This window comes from Argopecten irradians, unplaced genomic scaffold (assembly GCF_041381155.1).
Source record: "Argopecten irradians isolate NY unplaced genomic scaffold, Ai_NY scaffold_1266, whole genome shotgun sequence".
NCBI classification, from domain to species: Eukaryota; Metazoa; Mollusca; class Bivalvia; order Pectinida; family Pectinidae; genus Argopecten; species Argopecten irradians.
Genome location: NW_027188732.1, coordinates 989 through 13844, shown reverse-complemented (window position 1 = coordinate 13844; position 12856 = coordinate 989). Strand labels below are relative to the sequence as shown.

General features: G+C 36.8%; 1 protein-coding gene across 1 annotated transcript; it reads left to right on the top strand.

Moving 5' to 3' along the window:
• Positions 1 to 1116: 1116 nt before the first annotated feature.
• Positions 1117 to 11872, top strand: LOC138314054 (uncharacterized; the record flags this gene model as incomplete). Its single annotated transcript, XM_069254251.1, has 9 exons — positions 1117 to 1266; positions 1696 to 1772; positions 2252 to 2264; positions 4522 to 4710; positions 5349 to 5493; positions 6380 to 6445; positions 8278 to 8399; positions 10691 to 10772; positions 11718 to 11872. Coding segments are annotated over 9 exons (984 nt in total), but the record flags the coding sequence as incomplete, so codon positions are not given.
• Positions 11873 to 12856: the final 984 nt, after the last annotated feature.

The window sequence follows — 12856 nt, the reverse complement described above, 5'->3', positions numbered from 1 at the left end:
GTGGGTTTCTTTGTTGTGCAATATAGTCCTACAGTTATTTAATTGGTTTCTCAGAGGATTTTTAACATATTTTTGTGAATAAATGTTTCCATGTCTAAACCATTGGTAGAAAAAAGGGTAAATTAAAAGTCAAGAGTCAAGTTGTCGTTATGGCCATCCAGTAGGGGATGTTTAGTCTAACTTATTTATAACCACTTATTGTTAAAAAATATCTTTTGTGAAGCAACAATGGTTATATATATAATGCTAATTATATATGACTTTTCCAGAAACTTCAAGTCCCTGGCTTCCCATGACATCAAAGGAAATAACAAAATTGTAAGTATTGTAACAGATCTCTATGTATCTAAACCTACACATTAATATATATGTCCCCTTGAGGTCATTTATTCCACCAAGGGTGTTCTTTCTTCACTTGAAAGTCCTTTGTACAAAATTCTGGTGGTTCTATACTGTACAACATTACTGAAACCTAGCACATTTGTAGATGACCTTGGTGTTAGAAAGCAGGTACATAAACAAAAAGGACAATTTTGCAAAAGAGTGAAATATTCAAAATAACAAATGGAGATATCAAATAAAGTTTGTTAAAAGTAGAATGTTTTAGGTCAGAGCTAGACTGTATTTTCTATTGCTTCAACTGATTGTATGTATCTTCCTTTATTATACCACAGGGGTTTGATGATTAAACATCAGAGCTTGGCTGTAATATTCCTTTGTTTTACCACAGGGGTTTGATTTAACATCAGAGCTTGGCTGTATATTCCTTTGTTTTACCACAGGCGTCCGTTGAACAATTCATCGTTACCGCTATTTCCACAGAAAGTTATGAAGGGATCTACAGCCAAGTTAGGAATCCCACGTGTGATAGAGCCATCAGACATGGTCCTGCTCCAGGTCCCTGACAAGCTTGCTGTGATGACCTACCTCCACCAGTTAAGAGTGTATTTCACCGGCCAAACACTCGAGATCCAACAAATTGGTATTATCCACGGCGGAGAGTACCTACACGCTGGCGAGTAGACCGCCAGGTAAGGCTGAGATCCTCAAACGAATGTATGGTGCCAAATCCTCAGTCAAAGGTGGTGAAAACAACACCCGCTCTCCTATGTTAAGGCAAATATCCCTGAGGTGGAGGATCGGGGCGTACACAACAGGAACGGTGGAGACGAAGGAGAACAAGTAAAGAGAAAGGACATGAGGCCACATGGAGTAAACCACAGTCGTGTGATAGCCACTCCAGGGTCAGACTCTCACAAACTGAAAGTAACATTGTAAAGTAAAAGGCATGGTAAAAAGGTTTTAGCTTGTGGATTTCCTGAAGTGACTAAAACAAAGTTCTCTTCTCTCTTCTCTTTCTCTCCCACGACCGCCACCCCGCTAAGAGCCCATTCTAAAGAAAGAGCCATTCTCCTGGCAAAAAATGAACTCACAATCTCGGGCCACAAAAGAGCGTAATTCCTCCTGCAAAGAACAATACTTCCAAGGACAAAAAGCCTGGTTGATGACGAGACACGAAAACAGTATGTACAAATCCTTTTGATGCGGACTCTTACGGGAACGATGAGATTAGTAGAGAGGGACCTTGATTGTAGGCTTCCCATGTGTGGCGGATATACTTACCCCACCAGACCACCAAGTAACTCTAAGCAAAGCAAAAAGAACAAAAGCCCCTCCTCCCCACTCTCCTAACAGCCCCATCACGCTGAGTGCTCACTCTTCTCGCCGGAGGAAACCTCACACCAGCCGACCCAGCCCGAGGCCGAGGCGGCGTAAGTATGGGCCCTACCTGGCCCCCCCTCTGGATAACACCCATTCACGAGCCAACCTGGAACTTAAGGTTTTTAGATGAGATGACCATATTTCTTTTTTTACCGTTTCATTTCACACAAAACTTTTGTCCTTATGCAACAAGAACGGTGTAAATTACAAATTAACAGAGGTCTATAATAGGCATGATATTGATCCCTTGTGAAGTTGAATTTAAAAAAAAAAAGGAGAAAAAAGAGGGGCTTACCTCATTTGTTCAAATGAATGACCATTACCAGATACCTCAGAACTCAAGACTACACCAGGGTCATAGAGGTTATTATTTATTATTTTTCAAAATTAAGAAAAGTGTAATAGGCAATTTAATTTCATGATCTCTGGGTTGAAGGTTGTTTCACAATTTCATCAATCCAGTCACACCATCAGTTATCCACAGAAAGGCGTGTTTTATTGGACAAACAAAAACCTGTGGCTAAACCAGTACTCCAGATAAGGTGAAGATTTGACTAGTCCCATCTATTTGTAAATCTTACTTTGTAAAAAGCAACATTCTTATGTGTGCAATTAAAATTCACAATCACAATAAAATCATAAATGTTTTATTGAAACTTATGCTTATATTCCAAATATACTATTACATTTTAATTTGCAAATTTGTGAAAGTTAATCTTTGAAAACTTGTTTAGAATAAGAAATCAATAAAATTTATTTGCCATTATGTTTAACAGTATTTTCACAACTGCTTTAATAGCATGCTCACCTGGTCCGAAGGACCGAGGTGAGCTTATGGGATACTCGCAGCGTCCGGGCGTCCTTCAAGCATCGACTCTCTTCACCATAACCAGACTTGTCCGATTTTCAACAAAATTTGACTTGTAGCACATCCTTATTGGCAACTCAATCTGAAAATTGTACAAATTGAATGGGGCTGATCCCCCGGGGGGCCTGAGGGGAGGTGCCAAAGGGGGTCAATTTGGCTATTTTCCATATAAACTACTTCTTCTCTGAAACCAAGCATAGGATAGCACACCATAATGCAATGGTAGCATCCCTTATAGGGTGGGGATTCAAATTTGTAGCAAATGAAGGTGGCTGACCCCCCCCCCGAGGGCCCTGAGGGGCTGGGTCAAAAGTGGCCAATTTGGCTATTTCCATAAAAACGACTTCCTCTCTGAAACTAAGCAAGAGATCGCACTCATTAAAAATGCCCCCCCCCCCCCAATGGTAGTATCTTTATAGGGTGGGAATTCAAGAAATTGTACAAATGATGGGGCAGAGACCCCCGCTGGCCAAGGGGGCGGGGTCCCAAGGAGTCATTATTTTAGCTATTTCCATATAAACGACTTCTATCTCTGAAACCAAGCATTGGAATAAGCACCCCATAATGCAATCGGTAGCATCCTTATAGGGTAGGGGATTTCAAAATTGTACAAATGATGGGGCTGACCTCCCGGGGGCCGAAGGGGACGGGGTCAAAAAGGGGTCAATTTAGCTATTTCCTTATACAATCAACTTCTTCCTCTGCAACTTAAGAATGGAAAGCAGCACTTATAATGCAATGTAGCAATTCCTTATAGTGTTGGAATTTTGAAATTATACAAACGAAAAGGGCTGAACCCAACCCCCGGGGGGCCTGAGGGCGGGGTCAAAAAGGGCCAATTGGCAATTGTCCATAAAAACGACGTTCTTCTCTGAAACTAAGCAAGAGATAGCACTCATAAATGCAATGGTAAGTATCGTTATAGGGTGGGGAGTTCCCAAATTGTGCAAATGATGGGGCTGACCCCCAGGGGGCCTGGGAGGCGGAGTCAAAAAGGGGTCAATTTGGCTTAGTTTCCATATAAAACCGACATTCTTCTCAATTCGTCTCTGTGCAACTAATAAGCATGGTATAGCAACCCATAATGCCAATGGTAGCATCCTTATAGGGTGGGGAATTCCCAATTGTGCAACATGATAGGGCTGACACCCCGGGGAGCATTATGGGTGGGGTCAAAAGGGGTCAATTTCCATATAAAAGACTTTTTTTTTCCCTTTCACATGCAACTTAACATGGGATTATATGCTCATCATGCAATGGTTTACATCCATATAGGGTTTGGATTTAAAATTTGGCTAATGAAGGGGATGGACCCCCCCGAGGGCCTGAAGGGTGGGGTCAAAAGGGTTAATTTAGCTAGTTCCATAGAAAACACAACTTCTTCTCTGCAACTAAGAGATGGGAAGAGCACTTATAATGCAATGGTAGCATCCTTATATGGGTTTGGGATTTGAAATTGGTACAAACGATAAGGGCTGATTTTAAAGAGTCTAACAAGACAAAATATGCAAGTTCCATTGAATTGTAGATTTGTTGCACCAATATTCTCCCCTGAGCCGAACAGAGGCGCCCCCTTCTGGGCCTCTATGTTTTTAATAAGTCTAACAAGACAAAATACTTGAAAAGTTTTCCTTGAATTGTAGATTTGTTGGCAATCACAATAAATACTCGCCCTGCTGTTGGACCCTGCTGCCCGATCCAGAATTAAATCTTTTGATTGAATAACATATTTTTGAAATGAAAATGAATATTCTCCTCTTAAAATTTCATGTGATGGAGATATTTGTTGCAAAGCTCAAAATTAACTCCCTTTTAACTTATGATTTAGTTTAAAAGAGGAAATTGTAAATTTAAATCATATATACACCAGTTAATTCCAGACTTATTGAATTTTTCATCTATTTTATATAATGAATTGGTTTTCATCATAGCCTACCAATCAAAAGTCTCGCCATGAAGAGCTGAAGGAGCGGGCGAAGCTACTTCTGGAGCAGGCACGGAAGGACGCTGGCCTTGACACACCAGTGAGATCTGCTCAAAAACCATCAGAGCCAGTCAGTCCCGGTTCTCCTGAGAAGGAAGCCACAAAACCTATTCCATCTCCATCTAGTCCTACACAGGTAAAACAAGAAAATTTTAAACAGTATATATAAATTTCTTCAGAGTTTCCTCCCCTGTTTTGATTACTAGTCTCATTTCCTATTACATCAGAGTTATTTCCCCTGATTTGATTATAAGACACCTGAGCCGTTTTTGATTATGCTGCTTGACAGGTTGGATCTAGTCGTTCGTTTATGAATTAAAGATGGACCTGGTGATTTTATGTTGTTTTTTCAGACAAGCTTTGACAACGCCCTCACAGGCCTGTATCATAAACTGTTGGTCCGTTAGGATTTATGCTTGAAATACTGACTTTTACAAACATTGGAACCGGTCATTCAGAATAAATAAAAACGGCCTTGATAATACATATATCTGAATGAGTTATTTCCCCTGGTTTGATTACAAGCCATATTATACATAAATATATCTGAATGAGTTATTTCCCCTGGTTTGATTATCAGGCGCATGTATACGGACCGATAGCTACTGTTGGATGAATTTGCTTTGAGATTTGATTACTGCCAGTCTGGCCACCTATTTTTTTAACATCTGATCATTATTTTTTCATGTGGATTTCGTTAAGTAGGTGAATGATACAGGTCATATGAACCTCTTATTTATTTTTATAAACAAAATGGACATCTTATTTTAAAAGAGTAATGAAGAAAAACAAAAGCGATTACGAGAGAGAGCCAAGTTGTTGATAGAAGAGGCTCGTGCGAGTCTGGACCAAACCAAAGGAATAACACGACAGTCCAGTACGACCTCGGAGGGGTCACAGGATACGGACAGGGAGTCAGGTATGCTATTTATAGTATCACTGTGATTTTGTCATGGTAACCAATTTAGTTGTAATTCAAAATAGAGATTTACTTTATGCAATGGTTCATCCTTGATATTCCTCAGGTTAATATCACTGTCGTTATATTACCCCTGGACTATGTAGTAGTCAAACTGAAGGCATTTCAGGAGAAAAAAAACTGACCAATCACAGGCTGCGGAGACTTCCTTTGCTGATCAGAGACAGTGGCGCCCAGCAGCTATGCAGCTATGCAGTATACAGCCTGTTGTCACAGAGCCTTCATTTTTTTTGGACATATAGTCCAGAGGTAGTTATAACAACGGTGATAGTAACCCCTGCAATATTGAGGATAACAATGGCTTGATTTACAATTTTTATTTCACATTTAATTTTGGTTTAAGTTTTATTTGATGCACTGAAATTCACTACCAACAGAAGGTTTGTTTTTACTTTTTCTTAGATAGAATTTTTTTAATTGGGAGTGGTCGGGGTGTGCAACAAAAGCAGTGATTGGTCACTTATTTGAAAGAATGATAGACACCTTTAATGTTATTTACTTTTGGACACAGCAGTTTCCCTTTGGCTTTAAAAGAATTATAGACACATTTGATATTATTTACTTTCGGATACAACACTTTCACTTTTGGCTTATCAGAATCAATGCCATTTATTCATTTGTTTCAAATGCATGCTTGTAGTCTAAAAAAATTCTTCAATTTAGTACTTCTTCTTGCACAGACGTCTTTTTTTATCATCTTATTTCTTGCATTAGTAACATATTTTGTTCATTTTTCTGTGTTGATTATTCTTGTCTGATGTTTATTTTGTGTTAATGTTGTGAATGTAACTTTCATTTCTTTGTAATGTTTTGTTCGGCACGCCAGTGTTAAGGAAGGCTCAGCCTAAAGCCAAAAGAATTACATCTTCACAGCTATTTGTGATGAGAAGTGGTAAGAATATCTTCTCTGGTGAAGGATTACCTCCCCTTATAACAGGGACTCCCTTATTATAATGATAATTACTTCCCTTTTTTCAAGAAAGGGTTATTTCTCCTAACTAGGGATACTGGTAGCAGACTACAGTACATCAAAGAAAGATAAGGAATTCAGTTAAAAAAAAGATTTGCATAATGGAGAATTATTTATTATCTGTTTTTTTGCTATTTTCTTTGTTGTATACCATTTTAACATGGTTCAGATTCCATCAGAAAAAATTGAATGAAAATGTCCAATGACGCTTTGTGAAGTTTGAGTATTCCTGCGATCACAAAATATGATATTTTATTCTAGAGAGGTGTTAAAATTAAAAAATTCTTTTTTGTAATTAAAAATAAATCATAATTTGACAACGTAAAACTTAACAGCCACCTCTGTGTATAAAATACCACCTACTTGATAAAGCCATTTTCTTGGGGTTGGGAATGGCAAAGAACAATTTTATTTTGTACAAAGCCCACCTGACTATAAAGATAACTTTTATTTGTCCATTGGGCGGCCATTCTGCCTGATGTTTTTACATCAGTAACCAGGAAACCTACAATTTCCTGTGGTGGGTACCAAAATTAATTTGTTTTGACCTGTATTTAGAATGGTGACCTACATCAGTGAAAAAAAAAACAAAAGAAACAAATTAAATACCACAAGTCTAAGCCTCCACAGTCTGCTACCACTATCATATCTGTTAACTGCGATTGTCTAGTCTCTTGGGTTAGAGAAATATCTCCCAAAGTAAGGTGGAGTTATCTGCCCTTATTAAATGAGATTGTCTGGTCTCCCTTAGTTTTTATGCCGCGACCAGAGATTTTCTAGTCCATAGAGGTGGATTTTGCTTTCTGTCCTTGTATGGATGACAGTTGTCTCCCCTTGTAACCCTGGGATGGTGGGCACTGCTTGTTAACCCTGCTTACATTAAAACACTGACAGCGGGCCTGCTTCTATTTATAGAACACGTACACTCACTAATTAATGACACGTTAAGTGCATCTTTAACTTGTATTTTATATTGACTTCAAAAGGTGGTGTTTGTTTCCACAGTGAATGGTATCTACACTAAACAAACTATTGATGGCTGTTGACTTTGCAATGCTTTTTGAATCACTGCTTCTTTAGTATTTTGTTATATCCAAGGCATGTTTTCATTTATCTTTGATTTTGTTAGAAGTTTCTAGCTTCCAGGTATCACAATTTGTTGATGTGCATTAACTTTTTATGAATTGTATACTCATTAGTTTTGTAAACCATTACATGATTAAATATTACAAAGTAAGAACATTAATTTATTAACCATATATAGTATAATGTTTAGTACAGGGGATATGGAGGTTTTCCTCAAGGATTTATGTGATCATTGCGTGCATTTCCAGTTGATTATTTTTCAGATGAAGCTGAAAATTCATTACATGATTAAATGATCTGAATAATCAATAAGTTTTTATAAAGAAATACTAAAATATTGTAAGTTACTCTAGATCTATAGGTCATTGTTGTGTCATTCATCTTCTTCATTGAGAGAAATAACCAAAACCTGATTAAAATCTCAATTTTATTTTACCAACTTCTGTACATTATATTTGTACCTGTAATTAACAAACATACAGTGATTTCATCAAGGTAAATAGCAGTACATTGTCTTCTATATAATACATGCATATATTTGAAAAAAAGATTAATACAAATGAATATCTCACGAGATGAAAAATATAATACGTTCAATCTAAAATGAAGGTAGTCACCTATTAAGATAATAATTTAATAAAACTATTTTCTTTTTTCTTTCTCTACAGTGACACTTGATGCAACTAAAAGTGAAGTTCCTAAGAAACTGGACCTTAAACTGAAGCGGTTTAGTGTGAAGAGGACAGACCTAGTGTCTCAATTATCTCAGGACAAAACACCTTCCCCACAGGTATATATTCAACATGAAACCATCCCCACAGGTATATACTCAACAAAACACCATCCTCACAGGCATATATTCAACATAAAACCATCCCCACAGGTATATATTCAACATAACACCATCCTCATAGGTATATATTCAACATAACACCATCCCCAAAGGTATATATTCAATATAACACCATTCAAACAGGTATATATTCAAAATAACACCATCCCCACAGGTATATATTCAACACAACACCATCCCCAAAGGTATATATTCAATATAACACCATTCAAACAGGTATATATTCAAAATAACACCATCCCCACAGGTATATATTCAACACAATACCATCCCAACAGGTATATATTCAACATAACACCATCCCCACAGGTATATGTTCAACATAACACCATCCCCACAGGTATTTATTCAACATAACACCATCCCCACAGGTATATACTCAACAAAACACCATCCTCACAGGTATATATTCAACATAACACCATCCCTACTGGTATATATTCAACATAACACTATCCCTACTGGTAAATATTCAATATAACACCATCCATACAGGTATATATTCAACACAACACCATCCCCAAAGGTATATATTCAACATAACACGATCCCCACAGGTATATATTCAACAAAACACCATCCAAACAGGTATATATTCAACATAACACCATCCTCATAGGTATATATTCAACATAACACCATCCAAACAGGTATATATTCCGAAACAACACCATCCCCACAGGTATATACTCAACAAAACACCATCCTCACAGGTAAATATTCAACATAACACCATCCCTACTGGTATATATTCAACATAACACCATCCCAACAGGTATATATTCCGAAACAACACCATCCATACATGTATATATTGCGACAAAACGCCATCCTTACTGGTATATATTCAACATAACACCATCCCTACTGGTATATATTCAACATAACACCATCCATACAGGTAGATATTCAACATAAAACACCATCCAAACAGGTATATATTCCGAAACAACACCATCCGTACATGTATATATTACGACAAAACACCATCCCCACAGGTATATATTCAACATAACACCATCCCTTCAGGTATATATTCAACATAACACCATCCCTACAGGAATATTCATGACAAAACACCATCCCCACAGGTACAAATCTCCACAAAACAACACCACACAGGTACAAATCCCCACATAACAACATCCCCACAGGTATTCACACAAAGCCTGAAGCATTCAAACAAAACCTTAAACATTTACACAACACCTTAAACCTCTACACAACACCTAAAATATCTACACAACATCTAAAACATCTACACAACACCTTAAACATTTACACAACACCTAAAACATCTACACAACACCTAAAACATCTACACAACACCTAAAAACATTTACACCACACCCTTAAACATTTACACAACACCTGAAACAGCTACACAACACCTAAAACATCTACACAACACCTGAAACATTTACACAACACCTGAAACATCTACACAACACCTAAAACATCTACACAACACCTAAACTATCTACACAACACCTAAAATATCTACACAACACCTAAAATATTTACACAACACCTGTAACATCTACACAAAACCTAAAATATTTACACAACACCTGAAACATCTACACAACACCTTAAACATTTACACAACACCTAAAATATTTACACAACACCTAAAATATTTACACAACACCTAAAATATCTACACAACACCTAAAATATTTACACAACAAACCTAAAATATCTACACAACACCTAAAACATCTACACAACACCTTAAACATTTACACAACACCTAAACATTTACACAACACCTGAAACATCTACACAACACCTAAAACATTTACACAACACCTAAAACATCTACACAACACCTAAAACATCTACACAACACCTAAAATATCTACACAACACCTGAAACATCTACACAACACCTAAAACATTACACAACACCTAAAATATCTACACAACACCCTAAATCATCTACACAACACCTAAAACATTTACACAACACCTAAAATATCTACACAACACCTGAAACATCTACACAACACCTAAAACATTTACACAACACCTAAAATATCTACACAACACCTGAAACATTTACACAACACCTAAAACATCTACACAACACCTAAAATATCTACACAACACCTAAAATATTTACACAACACCTGAAACATCTACACAACACCTAAAGCATTCAAACAACACCTGAAACATATTGATGTTTACAACTAACCCTTTTACCGTTGATCTGTTTATCCCAGGAGGAAGTTAAACCAGTCAATGGGAGGAAAGTCATCACACCTGTTTCTCCTCTGTCATTCAGCGGAGAAATCTCCATTGACGGTAAGTAGTCTCCTCTGTCATTCAGTGAGAAATCTCCATTGACTGTAAGTATTCTCCTCCGTCATTCAGCGGAGAAATCTCCATTGACGGTAAGTAGTCTCCTCTGTCATTCAGTGGAGAAATCTCCATTGACTGTAAGTATTCTCCTCCGTCATTCAGCGGAGAAATCTTCATTGACGGTAAGTAGTCTCCTCTGTCATTCAGTGGAGAAATCTCCATTGAAGGTAAGTATTCTTCTCTGTCATTCAGTGAAGAAATCTCCATTGACGGTAAGTAGTCTCCTCTGTCATTCAGCGGAGAAATCTCCATTGACGGTAAGTATTCTCCTCTGTCATTCAGCGGAGAAATCTCCATTGACGGTAAGTAGTCTCCTCTGTCATTCAGTGGAGAAATCTCCATTGACAGTAAGTATTATCAACCACAAAGAATGAGCAGGTGACTCTCAGTTAATGATTTATAAGTTTACATTGGTAATTAGACCACAAATTGGACATAAATAACCACAAATTAGGTTAGTTGAAAGTAGACTTTATTCATTAAATGAAATCAGAGATTTCTAGGTCATTATTTTTATAAGTCAGGTTAGCCTTTGTATTTGTACATAAGATCATTTTTAGAACAAATTAAGGACAAACAAAAAATTATGGTATGGGTAAGCTGATTGCAGATATGAACATAATTCCAAAAGACTAGCAGATTTTAAAAAGAAGCAGGGGGCTTATTCTTGAGCAGACTTTACTGCTGGTCATTCAATAATTCTTACTTCAAGCATTAAATTCCTGCAGGCTTTTATAAACCTTGAGAGGCAAATTAAGTCTCGAGGAATTTTGACTAACTGATGTCGTTGAGGTAAATTAAGTCTCCTGAAATATGACTAACTGATGTGGTTGCAGGAAATTAAGTCTTCTGAAATTTGACTAACTGATGTCGTTTGTTTGTTAACAGGAAGTGAAGGATCTGGTGATACCCGAGACTCGCTCGACTTTGACGAGTTAATGAGTAAACGAGACGAAGTGAGTCATAAACTCTTTCTTTGTTATGAAATACTTAATGTAACATCATGTAATCTTTTCAGATGGATGTAATTATTAATCTATTACATATTTATGAAAACACAGTACATGTACCTCTATATATCTCTAACATGTCACAGATTAAAAGGTGTATGCTACTTAATTATCTAGATGTCCTGAAAGCTGTACTAACTGTCTGAATATATATATGACTTGTTATCTAATGGAATGGCATTTAAAATCACATTAAAAATAATAGAAGGCACATACACAAGAAAATTAGGAATCTAACTTTTAAAAAACATCCGTTATAATTACTAGTAGTCCTTTCAATTCTATTGACCTTGATAAAGTATACCTATTAGTATACAAGATTGTCAGTTTAGACATCATACAGAATCAGCTATCTTATCATTACCTTAAGATTGTCAGTTTAGACATCATACAGAATCAGCTATCTTATCATTACCTTAAGATTGTCAGTTTAGACATCATTCAGAATCAGCTATCTTATCATTACCTTAAGATTGTCAGTTTACACATACAATCAACACAGAATCCGCTATCTAAACAGTACCTGATAAGATTGTCAGTTAGGGACATCGCAAACAGAATCAGCTAACTTTTATCATTACCTTAAGATTGTCCAGTTAGACATCAAAACGGAATCGGCTATCTTATCATTACCTTAAGATTGTCATTTAGACATCATATTACGGAAATTCGGCTAACTTATCATTACCTTAAGAATTGTCCGATTAGACATCATACAGAATCGGCTATCTTAATCATTACCTTACAATTGTCAGTTTAGACATCATAAACGGACATCGGCTATCTTATCATCTAACCTTAAGATTGTCCATTTAGACATCATACAGAATTCACTATCTTATCATATTACCTAAAGATTGTCATTTAGACATCGATACAGAATCAGCTATCTTATCATTACCTTTAAGATATGTCCAGTTTAGACATCATAACCGGAAATCGGCTATCGTAACATTACCTTAAAGATTAGTCAGTTTAGACATCATACACGGAATCGGCTATCTTATCATTACCTTA